The sequence below is a fragment of the Sinohyriopsis cumingii genome, chromosome 11 (genome assembly GCF_028554795.1).
Source record: "Sinohyriopsis cumingii isolate HCF-2022 chromosome 11, ASM2855479v2, whole genome shotgun sequence".
Lineage (NCBI taxonomy): Eukaryota > Metazoa > Mollusca > Bivalvia > Unionida > Unionidae > Sinohyriopsis > Sinohyriopsis cumingii.
Window position 1 is genome coordinate 71,940,841 of NC_142971.1, and position 22,279 is coordinate 71,963,119.

Sequence of the window (22,279 nt, forward strand, 5' to 3'; positions counted from 1 at the left end):
AGGCCCGGGCTGCTGACTTAAATAAACTCACAAACCCTGACTGAAATTCCATAAGCCAGTATTCCCAATTTCCACATGCCCAAAATTTCCCTTTTTTAATATTGTCATACAACATTGCAATAGCTACAATTTAGATATGAATTCAATAGGGTTTAAAGGGGTTTGACAAGTGTCATTATTGTTCATCACTACACTGGCTTACTTCACAAAGTAAAACTCTGTCATCCAAGAGTTCTGAAATTTATTTTTGTTAGGCTTTGCTGATAGCTATCCTAAAATGGCTTTAAAAATGATTTACACTTGAACACTATTCCCACAAATGAAATGATCATGCTTTGCAATCTATACATGCAGTAAAATCTGACTTCAAACTAATGCTGCTGCTGTTCACAAACTTGTCAAAATTATAATACATATGGCTTAAACATTCTAATTCAAATAAATATTATCGAATAACTTTTGTTCTTGTATACACATCTAATATCTCTTCGATTTACTTATAATGACTGTTCACTTCCTATGCAAATTAGTATTATGGGCTCACCCACTGCGGCCTTCAAACATATCTCACTACCTATTGTCAGCCATTTAAGTAATATGTGGAGTGGTGGTTTATACCTGACCTCTTCGCCTTTAATTGCCAGTATTTAAACTACCCTGGGGATTCCTGATCCTACCTATGCAAATTAGCACAATGGGCTCACCCACTAAAGCCTTCGAACATATCACTACCTATTGTGAACCAGTTAAGTAATACCTGAATGGTGGTTTATACCTGACCTCTTTGCCTATAATTGCTAGTATTTAAATTGCCCAAGGGATAGTTGAATATCAGCTCCAATCATGACTGTTTACCGTTTATACATACTACACGTAATGGGCATATAGCCCAATGCCCGATGTTTTGAGCACTGAGGCTAAATTAATTGCTGATTAGTTTTTAGACCCTTTGATATTTCATACATGTATACATGTAACATATGGGCTCCAAAAAGGGATATCTTCGTGGCTGATTTTATGTATGATACAAAATACCATGCATGAAATAAGTGTTACATCATAACAGTGTACCTCACTCCAAGGTTTTTAATTGTAACAATGTATAGTCTTCCCCCTTTATAAGGCCCTTCATCAAAATTTACAACACTGCCTCGCAATACAAGCTTTACCTCACTAAAAGGCATTTGTTTATAACAATATACAGTCCTACCTCTTTATAAAGTTTGTCATAACAATATGCAATGCTACCTTATTTTAAGACCATTCATAATAGCACTACCTCACTACAAGGAATGTAATACAGTACTCCCTCTTTATAAGGCTACTTATTATAACTGTTGTAATGAGGGAGTGTTGAATTACTCCCTTCTTGTACTTCAGGTGGGAATTTTTGTGCACGTTTGGACCTTGAGGCCTTGACCACATCTCCAGAGAAATGTGTTCGTGGAGATTTTTAACAGTCTGTTATTGGACCAATGGTATGCATGCTATTGTAGCCCATAACATCCTAAACACTGCCACTTGTAACTAATTAAAAAACAAACGATCTTATCCGATGAGCATGAATCCATCCATCTTCTTCTTGGTGTAGGTTGCCCAGCAACCCTTTTTGGTTATTGATATGCATCCAGCCATCTTCCGTTGTTTGGCGTAGGTTGCCTAACATCCCTTTTTGGTCGTTGCTATTTATCATGTATCTGTCCAACTTCTGTTAGGCCACTCTGGTGGCCTGATTGGTGAGAACGTCCACCTCGGATGCAGGAGGTTGCTAGTTCAGACCCTGGCAGAGTCATACCAAGGACTCGTACAAAAATTGTACAAGCAGCTGCCTCATTGGTGCTCAGCATTAAGAAGTTAGTATTAGGACTTGTCAGTCTGGTGTAAGGATAATGTAACTGGGTGGGACATAATGCCACATGTCTATGGCATGATTCCCCAGTGCTAGACATCACTATAAACTGCCACACTGCTGATGTCGTAGGAATATGACTCAAATTGTTATAGCTATCTGCTGTTGTCTGGTGTAGGTTGCCTAGCAATACATCACACACAATTTATGTTGTCCGGTGTAGGCTGCTTAGGATCACATTTAGGTAAATGCTACTCTCTTTATGTGTAAACTACTTGGAGGCATTTTTGAAAGACTAGTTTCACCATTTGGTTTGAGGTCTTGTTGGTCCTGTATGATAGTGGTGCCCTTCTGACATCCATTATGGCCATTACAGTAATTAAATTGAAAATCCCACCGATACACATGAAAAATAAATTGAGACAATCCGATTCATCCTTTTAAATAAATCAATTTATGTGTTGATTGTCCTTGGTCCTAAATGACCATTTTGATCTTTAACTCTGACACAATGGCAGCCATCTTGAAATGCTTCATTTGGACCACGTCGGCTACTTCTGTGAGAAGGAAATTATTCCTTAGATTCATGTTGGCACAGTGACTTACAGAAAGGTCATGCATTTGTTTCACTGAAAATATGATATCTAAAGAGCAACTGCAATATGTTAGATCACCTTGGCTATTTCTCAGTTTGAAAATGAAACAATTGTTTAATGCATTTAACGTCTTGGTCAGTGCTTGTTTTGTTCATAGCAGAGGTGATTCGAATGGCAGCTATGTTCTGTAGGACTGACCTTATGGTAGCAAATGGAAAAAGGTTTATGTATACTCCTCCTTTATGCCTGAAAATAGTGGTGGTCTGAGTTCTCAGTCCACTATAATTTCTGGTGTAAAACCATTCAATGTATTGCAGGTACAAAATTTGTATGGCTTAGACTTTCAGAGTTCTGATAAATTGATCACTGTTCAGTAGCATGCACACTGTCAAATGTTGAACAAATGCATGATAGACCAGTTTATAAATATAAATAAATAAAAAGATGTTTTATAATACTGTAATATCTGGACAATCATTCTGCTCTAATTGTCTTGCACCACCTAAAACCCAGTCAGCTCCAAGTCTGCTTGAATTGTTTCACACCAACTGATATGCAGTCTGTTCTAACTGTTTCACACCACCTGATATGATGTCCGTTCAAATTGTTTCACACCACCTGACATTTTGTCTGTTCTAATTGTTTGACACCACCGGATATGCAGTCTGTTCTAATTGTTTCACACCACCTGTTATGCTATCTGTTCTAATTGCTTTACACCATCTGATATTCTGTCTGTTCAAATTGTTTCACACCACCTGACATTTTGTCTGTTCTAATTGTTTCACTCCACCGGATATGTAGTCTGTTCTAATTGTTTCACACCACCTGTTATGCTGTCTGTTCTAACTGTTTCACACCACCTGATATGATGTCTGTTCAAATTGTTTCACATCACCTGACATTTTATCTGTTCTAATTGTTTCACACCACCGGATAGTAATCTTGTGAAATGTAATTTATGTGTAATGTAATATAAGTTTGGAGATGTCAGATAAAGAATAAAGCGTTGTGTCTGCTACATGTTGCCTAATATATAAGCCTATTACGAAATGTTAGTATGGATATATACATGAAAATTACTATAAGTTATAATCGTAAATTCAGAAGTTGCCGTAACAATTAAAATGAGGGAAGAAAGAGACTTATGCTGATATCGAAACGTTTATGAGGTCAGAGCTGGATGTCCTAAGGATGGACGACAGTCTGACGGCTCACAATAATAACATTTTACAATCGGAGAATACAATGACGTCGAAAATGTACATAGAAAGACAGTGGACTTAAAAAATAAGATCCACATGATTGCAGATACGATTACATGTATGAAAAAGTTATAAGTTCCATCTTAAGCCATTACATTACACATTTCAAAGAACGAGTCTTAGTGACTCGCAAGTGAACATCTAGTTGAATAGAAACAGTTTTAACATATAGAAAGATATATACATGCAAATAACATAATAATAATATTGGTGTAGAAGGAATTATTGGCGATTAAACGGCACGAAAAAATGTTACGAGAGAGAGAGAACCGGTAATATTTTAAGATTGGGAAAAAGGGCTATGTTTACAAATCACAAAACCAAGACAACTAATGCTGTGGTGTGTTTCCAGGCTGATAGAAAATTAAGTACCGATGTGTCTGTCCAGATTGGAACGGTTCAAAGGTACAAACGTTGTAAAGTCAAGTGTTTTGTTTACAGTTTAGGTGAAGAAGGATTTATCACTTAGAAAAGTACGTAAAATTTATGCATTTAGAATTCGCCACTCAAAATAACCACGGTAAAAGGATGTAACAATCATATAATCTATGTGAAGCATATTCAATAGATCCTTTCAGGGGATGAAATATGTTCATCACATATAGAATGTACATGTAGATCCCCGTACGAATAGGATTATTCACTTTACTTGACGGTCTCAACCATCCACTGAATCGTCTTTTCAGGGTCTTTTACTGCATGTTGAATTCGTCTGTCTTGAAGTGGGCACAATTACATGATACGTTGGGGTTGTTACTTTATTTGATGTTTTTATTTTTGTATGTGGAGGTGAATCATTCTCACTAAGAATTAGTTGTTCTGGTGCCAAAGGGTAATTTATAACAGAGTAGTACCAATATGTTGTTGATAGAACACATCATCCATAATTCCTACACAGATAATGCCATTATTACAATAAATTGAAGGGTTATAGTAGTTATTTCTTTGCTCGTGTTAAGTTTAAACCATCAATTGGCTGACAAGTGACCCAACACTACAAGTATTTGCTGTCTGAGGTACATTATGAATAATCGTGTTCATGATGCATCCTAATCTTCTTTGATCGTCTTGTTTTTGCACATAATTTGTTTAATATATCTGTTCAACATCGTCTGATTACAAAGATACAAAAATGTGTTATCTATTTTCAGAACTAGCATCGCGGACTAGTCATAGCCCACTAGTATCGCGGACTAGTCATAGCCCACTAGCATCGCGGATTAGTCATAGCCCACTATATATAAACAATTGTAGTCCATGACAGAATAGAAAGGGTGCACATTTAAGTTTGCTGAATATGACTTTAGGTTCATTTTTCATTAGGTGGGTTTTTCTCATATTTAAAACATAAACTGTTAAAAGCAATTAATGGATTAAACCCGTTAACAAAATTGGGGAGGGAACAGATGTTGACTCTTTTTTCTCTGCTTTTTGTGCGTTTGTGTAAAGGACCTACTATAAGAAATATTTGACGATTACTGTGAGAGCTTTTACTCATACAAATACTGAACGCACAGAATTTACGCTCCTAACAATCTGACGAACACTCAGTTTGTTTTATAGGTTTTATTTACCGTTGTAGTTCCTCTTGTGGGAAAGTTATAATGATAGCATAAGAGCGAAGCTGTACTAAGGATACATATTTCACAAAAATTCTATTAAATACTTTAACAATTTTAAACTAATTACACTTTAAAACATCAAAATGTACGCTCTATTAAAGGATACAAAGCACAAAGAGTCTTTAGGAGACTCAACCAGACTGGACATGGTAAATTGCAATAGCTGTTTACGGAATTTCCTATTGTCATGTATCAGATCAAAGTGTTATGTAGTTAATTGAATATGTTGATAGCTTTCGTGTTTCTTTCAAGATGCAAAGGCTGCCTTCCGAATATGAAATAAATGCGCCCGAGGATGACAGAAAGCTAATTGCATAAGCATAGTGGAACTGTTTTTATCCTGTAACAAAACATCATGGCTGGAGATATCTCAGTGTGAAAATAGAATCCACATGCAAAGAGGTTATCGTGTAATTCACAAACGGACATTCATAACGATGTAGAACAAAATGGTATTCCAGAGGCTGAAAGGGAATATTTTTTTTGTATTTGGAATTTCTACGAAGTACAATCGTGCTGTGCATACAAATTTTACTCAGTCGTACTCGTTACATGTACACGCCTACTGCTATTAATATTTAATTTAATTTAATTTGTTTGTTAGTTTTTAATATTGTTGTTTTTTTTTTTATTTTTTAGTTTCGTTATATGCTATTAACAATGAAACATTGTATCCAGTTGCTGACATTGTAAATCATTAACTTGAGTCAAGGTCATACCAGGACAACGTGATATTTATCCTGTGCTAATTAGTAACAAACTTCTATTTTTTCCCTAAGAATGAATTTTTGACCCTCATCTGGGAATCTGTTTTGCGTTTAAGTTAGTCGTAAAACTGATGTTTTTAGTAAAGATTAGTCAGTTGGTCTTAAAACACTTGACACGTTAAGTTGTATTCTGTTTTGACCAGTTTGGGTTGAATTTTATATTTCTCCAAATTATTGAATTCAAGTGATTGTTTTCCCTGGAAATACAAATGTGCTCTGATAATTCGTGGACAAAGAAATTCATTAAAATTTATACTGAATTCAAACGTGGAATAATATTTCTATGATTCAACAAGACTCGGTTGACACATCTGCACTTTGTAGGTTATTACAGACGTGATCGCCTTCCATCTTGAATTTCACCGGGATTTCAATTGAGATTCACTTAGAACCTTTTATTGATAGGACCTGTGTTTATAATTCTTGGATTATTTTGCATTTAATTCGCAATACCGTAAGTTCTTTTTTTCACTTTTTCACTTTTTATCCTAGGGAAATAAATTATTTGTTAAAGTTTACAAAACTTGTTGTCTTCACTCTTTTCTATTACTTATTTTAAGAGCATAGACTCTTAACACTACAATGAAACATAAGAAAGCAAATGAAATAAACATGCAAATGGTCAAGCTCAGCAAGGAAAGAAATAACATGTCCAACTGTTTTGAAATACCAGCGTGCAACACCGCCTGTAATTACAGGCAATGCATATGGACGATGCCTAGTCAACTTTCGAAGTACATATATACGGTAATCATGAGTAGCAAAATCATACTAAGCTTGCAAGTAGAGTACAATTCCCTCATCCTGTTATCCTAGTTGAAGTGACCCTAATTAATATTCTAATAAAGGTTATACAAAGGTCATTTTGGAAGAGGTCATATATAAACGTTTACGAAACTCAACATGATCCAGAAGCTTTTCGCATAACGATATAAATCTTCTGGGAAAGCATAGTGTTTGAAGGAATGAAGGTAAAGTATTTTTTTCCTGCTTTTTTATCATCGTCATTTTCATATTGTTTTCATCATCATTGTTATCGTAATTGTCGTCGTTATCAGGGCAAAGTAGTTTTCAGGAAAGATTGAAAAAACAATGTTTGTCAGGTGCACTTATTTTTTTCATTTCCCAGCGGGCCAGGTTTATATTTTGTATAATATTTCTATGTACTTTCGTTCTAGACAAGGTATGCAAGTGTAAACATATTATAGATGGGATTGGAATAATATATTTTGAATTCGACATTATATCATCATCACTAGGTATGTATGTGTTCGTTATAGAAGTCAGAGTTTTCAAAATGAACCAGCGGATCTGGGAGGGGAGGGGAGAGGAATGGCGCTAAAGCCACCGACTGCACTCTTAAAAAAGTTAGCATAAAACAAACGGAGTGTTTCTTAAAAGAAATTTTATTTAAGATGGGTAGTTAAAATAGGCCAGGTAAACGCCTGAAATACAATATTGCTCAGCACCCCACTGTTTTCCGTCCAACAGACCTCTCAACGTATGTCTCCTCAAACGAAGCTAAACGATATTTCTGAACCGTCAATTATTTGGCGATGTATGGGAAACCTATTAAACAAAGAACTAAAGAATATGTGTTTTTATTAACAACAACATATATTGTAGGAAAACGCATCGATCAGTGGAATAATCGATGAATGGGTCCCGTATTTTGAAGATAATCGGTTTCAAGCCTGGAAGCCACTGTATACTCGAAATTCATAGTGTTTACTACGTTTGTTCTAAATACTGTATAGTGCCATGTACCTTTTGTTTAATGCTTAAATGTTATTAAAATAAAATCTGTAATCTCAGCTAATAAGAAAGTCTATACAATGTTCATTTGTTAGCTAAATGAGAAATTTAAGATATGATATAATCTTAATAAAAATTGATTTATCTAACTTCCCTTAGCCTCATCTCAAAATCTATCGTATCAAAACTCACTCCGAATGTCCAGATCATGCTCAGTTTGTGCTTAACACAGTCGTCTGGTTGATGATTATTTCCAGTGATGCTACTTGGTTACGTGATTGATATTGTTCAAATTCTGCAACATGCCTAACCTTTGGTAAAAGTAACAAACTCGAACCTTCAGGTCCTCGTGGATTCATCTAAACGTTTGCGATTCGGCTCTTGAAATAATTAATTATATTTAAAAAAAAAAATAAACCCTATGCAAAGTAATTAGTAGTCTACAAAGAAACACGTGATGAATATTCTAATAGTAATATCAAACTTATGGAAGACACGATAATGCTATTTAACATTACACGATTTCTCGTAGGAATAGCAGATCCATAGAATACTCGCATATCCACTTTCCACCATATAGAAAATGAATAGAACAAAATAATCATTTGTACAAATAAAACGAAATACCGTCTATGTACGTTCAGGTTTACAAACGAGAAAAAAATCATAGAACATTCGAATGTCACTTATACGGACTAAAGTAGCTTATAATTGCCAGAAACCTGCTTGTGTAAAGTAGGATGGAATGAGACGTAACTTGTCTGTATAAAGTAGGGCAGAGTAAGACGCAACTTGTTTGTGTAAAGTAGGGCGGAATGAGAAGTAACTTGTTTGTGTGAAGTAAGGCGGAATGAGACGTAACTTGGCACTTGGCTAGCATGATATGTGTGTGTGTGCGTGTGTGTGCTCTGGTATAAATTGCTATTTGTTTATATTGCATATATGATTATGTGAATTCGTTGCGATGGAATTGATAAACAGCCATTGAATATTCAAACTCTGCATGAATGTCAGATGCATATGAGAATGAAGCACTGAATATTGTAGCAAGCATTACTATTTTCATAATCTTTTCTCTTCTTGTTCATCTTCATCCATTCTTCCATTGAGTTATTCATTCACTGTATGAGTATGCTTTGTCCTTATTACATTCGGAAATTCAAAGACTTGAACAATAGTATTGTCCATTTAAGTGTTTTCGATATGGTCTTGTAAAAACTGTTGCTGCTGTCGCATGGTAAACCGAGTTCGTTTGAAGACTTCTCATGTCAACGAGCTATCCATCTTTGATTAGGTAAAGGAAGCACAAAAACTATGATCTAGTTTGCTGTTGTGCGGCAAAGCAACACATGCAGGCCATTAATGGGAAATGGAACAAGGTGAAGGTCAGATCGCTGTAGCCGACAAGGTAAATCCAATGGTAGGAAATTAATTTGTGCCCTTTCCATTGCGAGTATGGCATATGCACCACTGCGCTAGGGAACAAGTAAACGAAAGAAAAATGCAACAATGATTCATTTTTGTTTTCAAGATATCAGCTCTCACTTAGTTTTGTAACAATCAATTCAGATATGATATAAGCAATCGGTCAAAAGGAGATTGCTAGGTATTGTGACAGATCTTTTGAGGATATTAAAAAAAAATTGAAATCACACCTTTTATCCAGCTTCAACAGTGTTAAAGTTTTATTGCAGAAAATGAAGTCCATTGACTTAGTTGCAGTGCTATTAATGGCCCTAGCCGTAAAGAAGATACTAACAGACTGTCCAGAAAGGTAAATATATATATATATATACTAAGTTGAATAATGATTTAAAATTCAATTCAAGAAATTACTCTTAACCTTAAGCCACTAACAAGTAACTTTGATACAATAACAAGTATGTCTGTAAAATGATTACAACTGGAAGAGAAAGACATAGATATTCAATTACTATTATCTTTCAGGGACAAGCCATTTTTATCTAAATTTGTGATGGTCATATTATATACATTAATCTTATAATTCTAAGATTAATATACTTTTTTCCTACCCTCCAGTGAATGCAAGTGTGGTCAGGCTTGCATTGACAACAAGAACAAATGGTGCAAAAATTACGCTGACCCAAACTGTTCGTGCAATAAAGGTATTGTTACTGTTTATCTACTGTATTTTTATAATATTATTTTATTTTATAGGTATTTTATTGAGTTTTAACATCATGTTTTATGTGGTAGCAGTTCGGTTATGGGGAATGCTTTATTATTTTACATTTCTTTTTAACTATTTATTCCCTTAGCACACACTATTTGCATTTGTCCCTTAGGACACACTATTTGCAGTTGTCCCTTAGCACACACTATCTGCAGTTATCTCTTAGCACACACTATTTGCAGTTGGTTGTCCCTTAGCACGCACTAACTGCATTGTCCCTTAGCACACACTATTTGCAGTTGTCCCTTAGTACACACTATTTGCAGTTGTCCCTTAGCACACACTATTTGCAGTTGTCCCTTAGTACACACTATTTGCAGTTGTCCCTTAGCACACACTATTTGCAGTTGTGCACGTCAAGTTAATTCATAATACCCTTCTTCTTGCCTTCTGTCTTTCTTTCTAGAATATAGCAATAGTTTTGTAATATTAGGGGATTCAATTTATACTAATACGACGAACTACAATCCCCCTCTAATGATGATGTTGAAGGTGATGATTATACTTACCACTACCACCAAAATTGTCATCAAATCAAACATTATCAGAATCACCACGACCATCATCACCAGCACCACACCCCTCGTCATCCTCTTCCTCCTCCTTTTAAAAACCACAATCACTATCCTATTCACCACTGTTACAGGGTGCCTGACATTTGACCAGCTGTTGAAGCCCGGAGAGTCACGTAAAGTCTATTGCAACTATTGCACTTGTTCAAAAGTCTCACCCAAAGGAGTTGCAGCTGTAAGTAGCAACAAGTTTTGTGCTTCATCTTTTATCACACTAAGATCAAATTTATATGTGCAGTGTAAGTGTCGGTAATATCAAGCTGTTATATGTAGGTGTCTAAAATTGAATGGAAGTTGGTCTTGTTGTTATTTCTCCTGTGAATTCGACAGATGAAGGTCGAGTCAAATTGATGGCTGATTTGTGTCTATGTGTGTGTGTGTATTTTACACCAGCTAGAAAATTTAGATTTAATTCATCTAAGAAGAATGCAAACAGCAACTAACCAAAACTCGTTTTCACTGACTCATTAAATTGTAGTGCCCGCAGGTGAAACATATAGAAAACCTATCATTTATACATGGTAATCAATTTGTATCACCATGCCAGTGTTACGACCTTGTAACAATAAATCATAAGCTTCTTTGTACCACTCTCTGTTGCCTACAAATGTATGTCAACACATGAACGTATATGCTATCAAGCACATAATTAATAAGTAAAATAAATAAATAATTTCACCAGTTAACAAATGAAATACTACTTATAGGATATTAGTATGACATTGCAAACTTTATCTCGATTATTAAAGAAGAATATCTCAAAGTCTACCTTTTTCAACAAATTAATTATATGACTAATCCTACTAAATGTATAACTGTTTAATATGGAAATGTTTCAATATGAATATGTTTCAGGGTTAGGTTCTCGATAACTGAATGTGATGACTTGTTACATCAGATTACCGAGCATTTGTACAAATATCCCATCTGTAAAATTGTTATAAAAGGTCTCCCCCCAAAAAAACATTTTTCCACAAGAGATAAATCTGTCCGTAGCTGAAAAAAAAACATAGCATGGAAGTCTGTCTTTTAATACTAACAGTGGGTTTCAGGCTACTTTAAAAATATGAGATAGACCTCGACTGTCAAGAAGAATAATGTAATATCAATTGATATGTTTGTTCGCTTACTTTCTTCCTTTTCAATTTCTTCCATACAGAACACAAGTGAACAATTATTTTGTCTTTTATTATAGTGTACACGTAGGTCGTGGTGTCTTCCTGAAGATTTTAAACCTGGAGTCGACTATCCTGAATGGTATCCAAATAACCCCAACTGTCAAAAAAGAAGGTAATATATATATATATATATATATATATATATATATATATATATATATATATATATATATATATATATATATATATATATATATATATATATATATATATATATATGGAAAGTGAGGGGAGATGTTACTTTTATATTGCTTAGTGTATTGTATCCACTAATAGCCAGATCGTAGGCATCTCCACATTTGACTACAATACAAGACAAGGATTCTAATATAGCCAAGGGTGCATATGTTTAACAGTTACCGTTCCTGAGCTAGTCCAAATGTCTAACAGTTACCGTTCCTGAATGAGTCCAAATGTCAAGCCTAAATTGCATTTTTAATGAACGTACGATGAGATTTATTTAAGGTACGACTATTTTGAGTAAATGATTACAATTACCTTGTTATATGGCCTTAACTCAGACAATACACCATAAATTCGCACTGTGATCGCTAAAGAATAACATCTCCAGTTAAGCGTCCAATTAACATGATTATGATAGACATCGTCATATCTAGTATGTGTTAGGTCCGGCAAATCACTTGTGTGTGTGTTATGAATGATCTGTCCAAGGGGAATCTGTCAAAACCACGGTTATGTTTCCATTAATATTTTTGGCCATTTAGCGTCTTTCATTTTCTTAATTGCCATATTTAATATACCATTAATCTGTAGTTAACAAAATAATACCTTGCTTGCTACCTATACTCAAATTTAACTTTCGTAATAATTATGTATTGTCAACAGCAAGATTTCATGAAAGTTCTATAAAAGTTATAGTTATTTAGCAAGTACGTATTTAAAAATTAAGGGATATATTTCAATTTTGGGAGCCTGCTGAAATGATATATTGAAGATATTTCCGTTTCGCAGATCACTGAATTGAATGTGCTTACATGAGGTTCATGTGTAATAATATTAGTAGAACATTTCAGAAACACTGTGAAAACTACAAACATAAAATGGTTTTAAAGTTACTGAAGTAAGATGCAACACCTCGTGGATAGAGATCTTGTAACCTTATTTAGTAGTCTGTTTTTCTAGGCGTAGATATACGTGGTTTGAAAAGTAGGAACAATTGCACGTTTCTCTTAGCAACTTTAGTTTACAACAACCGTACTTTTTTCATCTCTCACGTGTTCCTATAGGGATCCTTTGATTCCCTTTTTGAAAGACAACAATTGTTAACCACACTTGTATCTTCTGGAATTTACGACAGTCGTCCTTTTGGAGAATTTATTTTTAATTGCGCTGCTGAGACAATTTCACAGCATTTTATTAAACGATACCTGGATACTTATTTTTTAACAAGCAGTGTGAGTAAAATTAATGAAGTAAGTAACCCTTTAAAAATTTCCTAATATTGCATGCATATTCTTCCTAACTCTGTGATAACATGGGTGAGAACGGACCTATGCATAGTTTACCTGGGTCTATTTGTGCAGGATGTATCTGTTATTATAGGGCACAAATAATTCAATTTGTTCCCACACATTTCAGGAATGATCTTTCCAAGAAGAAACTTTAATACCATGAAAATGGTATGCTGTTCGCATTGTGTCTGACAAAAATATCATTGCAAGTGCCCACTATAAAAATCCAGATACCACCATTAGCATTCAGAAGTATTCATCAGTCACCAGGGGCGACATTGTAAGTTTCAAACCACGCAAATAAATACCAATACCTATAATTTACCCATACGTCAACTTAAACGGTTTTAATTTGTTTATCTGGTTTTGCGTATATAGGTTTAGCCACTCAGGGACCTTCGTTTCTTTTAATATATATCTGTATTGATATTTTACAGGAATTTTTAGTCTGAATTTAAGACGAACATCTTTCTTGCCTGAAAGGGAACCTGGCTGGTGAGGGTGAAAAAAACTGCATATATAGGAAATGGACTTTGGTCTATTCCTTTCAAAATTACGTTGCGAGGCCATTTTCGTATGTCATGATTGTAATTCTAATAAACATTAATCGCAATACCTTGGTTGTTTATTGCAGTGAGTAAACAGATCTCAAGTGCAACAACATCATGCAGTCCTACCCTTTCGAAGACTACTGTATATCACTGCAAATTTTATCCATACGCAGAGCCACTATGTATATCTCCCTCAAGCTTTCTGTACCGATAAATATCCCTGGATTTCTCCATCCGGTTTCGTGCAACGGTCGGGCCAGTGTTTATATTCACTTGGTTTAGGCCACTCGTAAGGCGACATAAACCTCCTTACAGCTTTCTCCACCTGTGCGGCAAGTGTACATCTCCTCTTGGCATCCTGTATCTGTCATGCAATTGCTTATTACTTTCCAGTTTTCTCCACTTGTAACATCACCTTATATCATCAATAGGTTTCTGCCCATAAAGAAACATATGAACCTTATACCACACTAACAGCTTAGCACAAACTACATATATCGGTCCGGTGGACTAGTGTTTAGAGCGTCCTTCTCACATGCGGGAGGTCGTGGGTTCGATCCACGGCCGAGTCATACCAAAGACTTACAAAAATGGTACTATCAGCTGCTAGCTTGGCGTTCAGCATTAAGAGGTTCATGTGTGGACTGGTCGGCCTTTTGGCAGGATACTGTGACTGGGTGGAACATCGATCTACATGTCTGCTGCATGATGCCCCAGTGTTAGACATCACTATAAACTGTCACACTGCAGACATCGTAACGATATGACTGAACTATTGTTAACGCTAAGTTAAAACATCCAAATCACACACACAGATATACATCTATAACTGGTATATAGGACAATACCCACACACTTAACCTCCACCCCCACCCCGCAAAAGAAAACAACATAACTCTGACCCAGGAAAGCCCTCTTTCGACTACAACTTGTGTGGTAGCACTGAAAGGGCATCCATTAGTGTTGTTTACAAACTCACAGTGTTGCAACACCCAAACTGAGACACTGCTTATAGCTAAGCTATCGGAAATCACAAGAACACTAAAAATAATAAGTATCACAAGGTAGGAAAATTCACAACTCAGAACTATTCGACTCGGAAGTGACTCTCACATGTTTGGCGTCAGGTTATTGAGCGGTCCGCACAAAATAGGAAACTGGAGATATATTTGGAACTAACTTGTGCGAAATGTCAGCCTGGGTCAGAAGGAAACGGACTGGGTCATTCCGGGCGGCCTTGCTTTCTGTGGCTTGCTCTCGTGTCATGGAATAGCGGATAATCGCAGAAATTAAAGTGTACAAACTAACGAGTGGTGCAGACAAGAGGCCACATAGGACTATAATCCAAAAATTTACTTATAAGGGCATTATATTATCCATCAAGTGCTCTCCACTTGAGAGTACACTGTATATCGCTACAGGTACCCTGGAATGGCAGGTCCTTTTATCTTCACCTTGATTCTTCTGTCTTTAAGGCCAAATTATATCGCCATAAGGTCATTCAGTGTATAATGTTAGAACTTACAGAATATAATGTATGCAATCTGCAGGGCAATTATGACACACGAACGGAAACGCATACATATCGTTTAAGAGTAACTATAATAATAGACAAACTATCGAATCGATAAATAGAAGGATAGATGCCTATTTAGATAGTCGCGACCGAAACGGTCTGTTGCAACGATCGCGCACAAACGTTAGATAAAAAACCAATGACGTATAAAAAGTAAACAAGTAAAAATAAACATAAACAAATATGTACAATGATAACATTGAGTTAACGAAAGAATATATTGTGCATGAAAGTAACAAACCTCTTTCACAATACGCTTTCCGGAGGAGTTGTCGTTCCAGATATCGATCGCTTAAAGTTAATGCGTTGTTATCACTGCTGGGGGAATGTTCTTTATGAAGACTTGGAATTGGAGATCGGCTTTGGAAAGTCAGTATAGTATTATGACATCATGTACATGTACTTATAGTGTTGATAAACAGATATGATGATTCGGAATGATAATAACAGTAATAATAATAATTGTTTAAAATTATTTTATTTTATTTTGTGCTAAACCAATGTAAGGAAATTCTTTTTACTTTTTAATAATGTTTTTCAAATCATGTTTAGAGGTATATACATTTTAGCTATCAAAGCGTCGTCAGAAGTTTACAATCAACAATCAATATCCTTGCCGATTCAGCAACAGCAGTCCCCTCCTTTTCTATTTATTTACATTTAAAGTAAATTTTCTCTGTGTCCCATTAGACTATTATTAATACACAGTTTTTAGTATGTAGGGAAATCTATTAGTCTTAAACAAGCAATTTATTGTTAATTTCAAACCCTGAAAATATCTAAATAAACCCATTTTTAGAATTCCGGATCTAAGTCTGACAATTATGTAATCGATTTTAATTTAAAATAACATTGTTCTATAGTTTGGTATTTTAATTAAAGTAAAATTATTCTTTGGATTGATATTTTAATTAAAATAACAAACACCATTTTTCTATAGTCTTGCCATTTTATTTTAAGAAAAACTACAAGAACATATATTTATCTATAGTTTAGTTATTTTAATTCTAAAATATATTATTCTAACTTCATCATCGTCTTTATTTAATTTCATTGAAGATTACATGATATATGAATAAATCATCGGAATATAATCAATAAATAAGTATTAAAAATATTAATATTATAATACAAATTCTTACAGTATATCATTCAACAAAGTGTTCGTCAACTGCTTAAGTTGCAAGTTTCAGTACCTTATTTGCAGAAGATAGCTGCACAATGCATGACAAAGTATGCTGCATACAGGACGGATAGCTTGGAGTTTTCTTTGTCGATTACACCTGCTGGTAACCTTTACCTGGAAGATACTGTAGTTGAGCTCATCTTCTGCATTAAATAACGTAATGTGCAGGCTCTGTGGAAATTTATCAGTAAGGAAATTCCAGAAATAGGTTCTAAAGTTCGACATATAAGGACAAGTAACTCAACAATGAAGTATCAAGTCTGTATAAACATTCCCACATCTAATAGACATATCAAGCTGTGTTTGAGGATCAGCAGCCCAAAGTTTAGCTGCATATGTAAATACATTTCCGTGCTGTCTGGTTTTAGCCGACTGCCACACTGAAGCAGGTCGTAAGTATTTCGTGCATCGAAGAGAATCTATCAAAATCTGTTTCATGAGATATGCGAACTCTCCAGAGGCTATTTATAAGACCAACAATTTTTGATCTTACAATTTCTTTCCAATTTTATTCATCTGGAATTTCAGATTGTTGCAAATAATCAGTTAGATACCCTAGTGGGGCCCCGAGTGGCCAAGTGCTCTAAGGCGCTCACCGTTACAGATCACTGCCATCTCACCTCTGCCTGCGTGGATTCGAGTCCAAGGCTCGGCTAGCGTGGGTACGTAGGAAAGCCTGCCAGTAGCTTCTCATGGGTCGGTGGTTCTTCCCTGGGTTTTCCAGGGTTCTTCCTCCACCAGTTATACTGGCTGCCATGTATAGCCTATCTTGTGCTGAAAAATGGCATTAAACCCTAGAACAACAACAACAACAAAAAGATACCCGAGCAAGTCAAACGTGTTTGACGTATAATATAAATTTGAAATTAACCCGTAGCTTGACATATATCCACTCAAAATGAGGTGAAATAACGCAACGTTAAACACACGTTTAGTACGTACGTTATTAGGCACCAAACACAATCTGTGTAAAAACGTCAATTTTCTTCTATCAATTTCAGACTGCGATGATGTCCATCCTAGCATTCACAGGGCGATTTCTGATCTTGTATGTGTTGGAAAGCCTTGTAAATGTTATCGCAGAGTTTTATCCAGTGAAGAAAGGTCACTTTTTGAAATGTTACACCGTAATTCACTTCCATAAAACATTGAAGGAACATTTACCTTTTGATTACATTTGCAGCAGTCAAAGGATTTAAACCAGTCAGTTTAATGTCAATACCAAACAGACCGTGAAATGATTTTTTCGTTTCTTGCATGCGTCGAGTATTGCGTCATGCGATGTCAGCTTTGAGTTAATCGGGTGACCCAGGTGTGTTGCCGAATCAGTAACCGGCAAACATGACGGGAAATGTTAATGTATGACTTTGTGGCACTAAGCTCGAATCGCCACTTATTACTGTAGTCTTATGCTATATCTAACAGATTTTGTAGATTGTTAGGATATATAGCCAAAAGTGAAATGTCATCAGCAATGGTTGGATTTCCCACAGCTAAGGATCCAAAGCAGCAGAGGGGGCGAATCGGACATTTTGTCCAATCGTCATTTGGTTTAATTAATACCTTCTGCACTCAGCGGATCCAGCGTCGTCAGCGCCTGGTAAAAAAAAAACGACGTCGTCGTCCGGGGGGGGGGGGGTAAATCGAACGTCATTTAGTTTAATATACTTTCTGCGCGCCGATCCCAGTGTCGTCAGCGTCCGGTAAAAAAGCGCGACGACCGCGTCGATGTCATCGCCCCCTCTGCTGCTAAGGGGCTTTTACAATGAGGATCTTTATGATCTTACAAACAGAGTGATCACTAACTCCTCCCCTTGTAGATCAATTAGGTTATTTGACTGATCGGTAAGTCTGAAAATAATTGTCGTTAAAAACCGATTATGGCATCGCATATAGACCGGATTAATCGGACTCTCAACGATTAAGAATCCGGGAGGGGCTGTTGGTGAAAATGAATAAAGGATATACCCCTGTTGAGCCTGATTTGATTGCTTGGTATCCACCTGGTAACTCCCTTCGATAACATCACACACTAGATTGATTGCTATCACCGATGCGATATTTACGTTGTATGGGGCAATATGCCTACCACCCTCTCCGTTATCGTGTCTGAGGATAGTTGATGGACCGAGAAAATCATTAAGAAATTTTCTTAGTTCTGGCGCGTTGTATCCTGGAAACTTGAAATCGGGTAAATCGGCTTCTGTGATATTAAACTCGGTTAGGAATTTTTGTTTATTATCATCGCTGTTAGCGGATATTGTTTTAACGATTCGTTCATTGATATATTCCATGTCTGATATAAGTTGATTTAACACCTCAACGTGTTTTCGTGTTTTTGTTTTCCGTAGCTGTTCTAGTTGTGATTGGTAATTACGATTAATTTCGGTAAAAGCACCAATGATATCATTTAAATTAACTGTGACCACGGCGGACGATTCAGGAGTTTCCTTATACGGAAAATACCATGCAATGGTATTCCTGTCTTGAAATATAAACCTGCTGGGTAATAACGTGTTTTTTATAATAGACAAATCATCTCGATAACTGGGATTAATTTCATGATACGATTGCGCATTCGTGTGCAAGTCCGCGGGGATTTCATGAGGTGGATTCTTAGGCCATCCTAGTATGGTTCTTATTGAACTGTTATAAATATCAACCATATACCCCGGTGTGCTTATTTCAATCGTCGACGATAACGTCGGTTCATGAACCGTAATAGCGATTTTTGATTCTTTTCCTGTGATTGATTTTATCCTGCGTTGAAATTCTTTATTGATTTGTTCTATTTGGTATGACCCAGTTGGTATTGTAACCTCCTTCCAGTCTGGGGCCCCATCGGGTTTATTTGCCCATGCAAAAACCAGCGAGTTATTAGGTTGTTGTCCGTTAAATGCATCCGCTCGGATATTAGGCCAACTGTGATATACTCGCAATTTTGCCAGCGCTATTTACTTCACTGGAACCGATGATGGGAAGTTCACACTGAATTCGGGTTTCGTTGACGTTATTGATATCATACTTGTTTGTACCGGAGTGGTGTTCTCCGCGATCCGTTGAAGTAATTGAAACCCTTCCGGGTTCAGCGACATTATTATTATTCGCTGTTTTTAGTGTTCAATTTCAACACCGAATATTAACAACCTGCTTGTTTTCAGGAGAATGTTTTAAGCCCATTGAAGTGGTTTCAGCGACGTGGTTTCCGGTTTCCAGTTGAAAATCCTCGATTTTTGACATCGCGGAGTCATACAACTGGACCATCGTGGAGAATTCAACATCGGATATAAACGAGTTATCAATTGACAACGAGATCAACTCGGATAATTTCGAGTACGCGTTGGATACCATTTGATGTTTTACTGTATACTCGTTGAGTTTTTTTTGAGAACACGATGATATCTTTCTAGTGATTGCGTTGGCAACTCCAGCAATTGTTGTCGCCGCGGAGATAGCGATTCGAACAGCGATCGGGGCCATCATGGTCACCGTGGATAAAATGACACCGGTACCAGCTACTATACCTGACACCGAGTACACGGCCGCGTCGATGGCGGTTATTTTTCGGCGGTATTTTTTTATTTTTACACGGTATTGTTCGGAAAGCGTTTTCAACTTCGCGGAGAATTCTTTTACTGTATCGAATCGATATTGATGTGACGTCGGTAATGCCTCTGATTCAATTACCCTGGTGGTCATTTTATTTTAAAAGAGCTGGTGTTTTCAATTACTTACTTAAGTTGTCCCCACGAATTCCACATAAAAAGTGATGTTTGTCCTGGTTAAATTTCTATCAACGGCTCTAATTGTAAACGGTTCAGTTACATTTTCGTCAATGATTGTTGATATTGTATTGTTAAACCCGGATGAACTCGACGATGATATATTAAACTGCATCATTGAAATCAGTGTCCATCGATAAATGCCCTTGACAGTTGCGGTAATATTTATTATATTATGCGTAGGAGTCCAAATGAATGGTCCATTCCAAATTGTGTATACGCTATTGCCGGCGCCCCCCTCATGAGGTGTTTTCATTCTTTCAAGTTGCTCTGTCATTTTCGGTAGTTTGTCTTTAATCTCTGTAATATCAGTTCTGACTGTTTTTATTTCCCGTTCATGCACGTCTATATTAGTCCTGATCGCTGTAATATTATTGTCGACTGCTTTTATTTTCCGTTCATGACCGTCTATATTAGTCCTGATCGCTGTAATATCAGTTTTGACTGCTTTTATTTCCCGTTCATTCGCGTCTATACTAGTCCTGATCGCTGGAATATCAGTTTTGACTGCTTTTATTTCCCGTTCATTCGCGTCTATACTAGTCTTGATCGATGCAACACTAACGCCGATTGTTTCTATTCTCCGTTCATGCGCGTCTATATTATTTATGATCGATGCAACACTAACGCCGATTGTTTCTATTCTCCGTCTATGCGCGTCTACATTATTTATGATCGATGCAACACTAACGCCGATTGTTTCTATTTTCCGTCCATGCGCGTCTACATTATTTTTGTTCGCTGTAATATCAGTTTTGACTGCTTCTATTTCCCGTCCATGCGCGTCTATACTAGTCCTGATCGCTGTAATATCAGTTTTGACTGCTCCTATTTCCCGTCCATGCGCGTTTACATTATTTATGATCGTTGCAACATCAGTGTTGATTATTTCTATTCTCCGTCCATGCACGTCTATACTAGTCCTGATCGCTGTAATATCAGTGTTGATTATTTCTATTCTCCGTCCATGCACGTCTATACTAGTCCTGATCGCTGTAATATCAGTTTTGATTTCTTTTATTTCCTGTCCATACGCAGTGATATCATTTATAGTTGTTGTAATTTCATCGAGCTTGGTATTTCTTTTACCAAAGAATTTATCAAAGTTGTCATCGATCCTGTTAACATTTTTTCGTAACGTGTAAAATTGGCCCGACAGCGTTGTAAACTCCAAAATAATACTTTTTATCCCTGCAAGATTTGGTTCGGTCACCGTCGGGGTCCCAAAAAAACTAGCGGTAGTGAGTTGCATATCGGTGACAGACTTTTCCACCTCGGCGAATTTATTCACCTGCGTGTCAAGTTTGGTCACCGATCTATCTAACCTTATAAAACCGTCTTGGATTAATGTTACCCTATCCGTTATCGTCGATAGATGTTCACCCGGTTTGAGTCGTCCGTCGGCGGTATACAACGCGATAGTGTTCTCGGCGGCATCACGCTGTCGTATTAAAACGTCATCCAGCGACACATTACTGGATTTTAATTTACCCTGGCGGTCTTGAAATACAACTATTTCGCCCGGGTCAACACTGGTTAGGTTCAACGTCTCAGCGATTTCATCCTCGATTAGTTTTTTTATGTCATCGGTGGCGGGCGTTTCCGTGGATTTTTCAGCGCCGAAACCGGTCGTCCCCAGATATCAATCATTATTATTGTAAAAAAACACAGTGTTTTTAATTAGCCCTCTGGGCCTCTACGACCCCACTAGTGTATTCGTTTACAACCACATGAGGTGGTTTCCGCGATGATGAAATCGCCGCGAGTACGTTCAATACTTCACGGCCGCATATCGGTGGGTCACTTAATCGCTGTGTTGGCAGCGTGGAAGAAAAAACCGGGGCTGAACACGCCCGGATATACCGCATGAACTCGTTCGGCGGGGCTAACCCGTATGAATCAAAATAGACGATC

General features: G+C 36.6%; 1 protein-coding gene across 1 annotated transcript; it reads left to right on the forward strand.

The window, feature by feature from the left end:
* The first annotated feature begins 6,946 nt into the window (after positions 1–6,946).
* Positions 6,947–13,883, forward strand: LOC149788710 (uncharacterized). The gene is made up of 6 exons (XM_089974806.1): positions 6,947–7,070; positions 9,549–9,628; positions 9,895–9,980; positions 10,695–10,795; positions 11,816–11,910; positions 13,708–13,883. Exons 1-6 carry the CDS (start codon positions 7,065–7,067, stop codon positions 13,715–13,717), a joined length of 378 nt encoding a protein of 125 aa, XP_089830932.1. The 5' UTR covers positions 6,947–7,064; the 3' UTR covers positions 13,718–13,883.
* Positions 13,884–22,279: the final 8,396 nt, after the last annotated feature.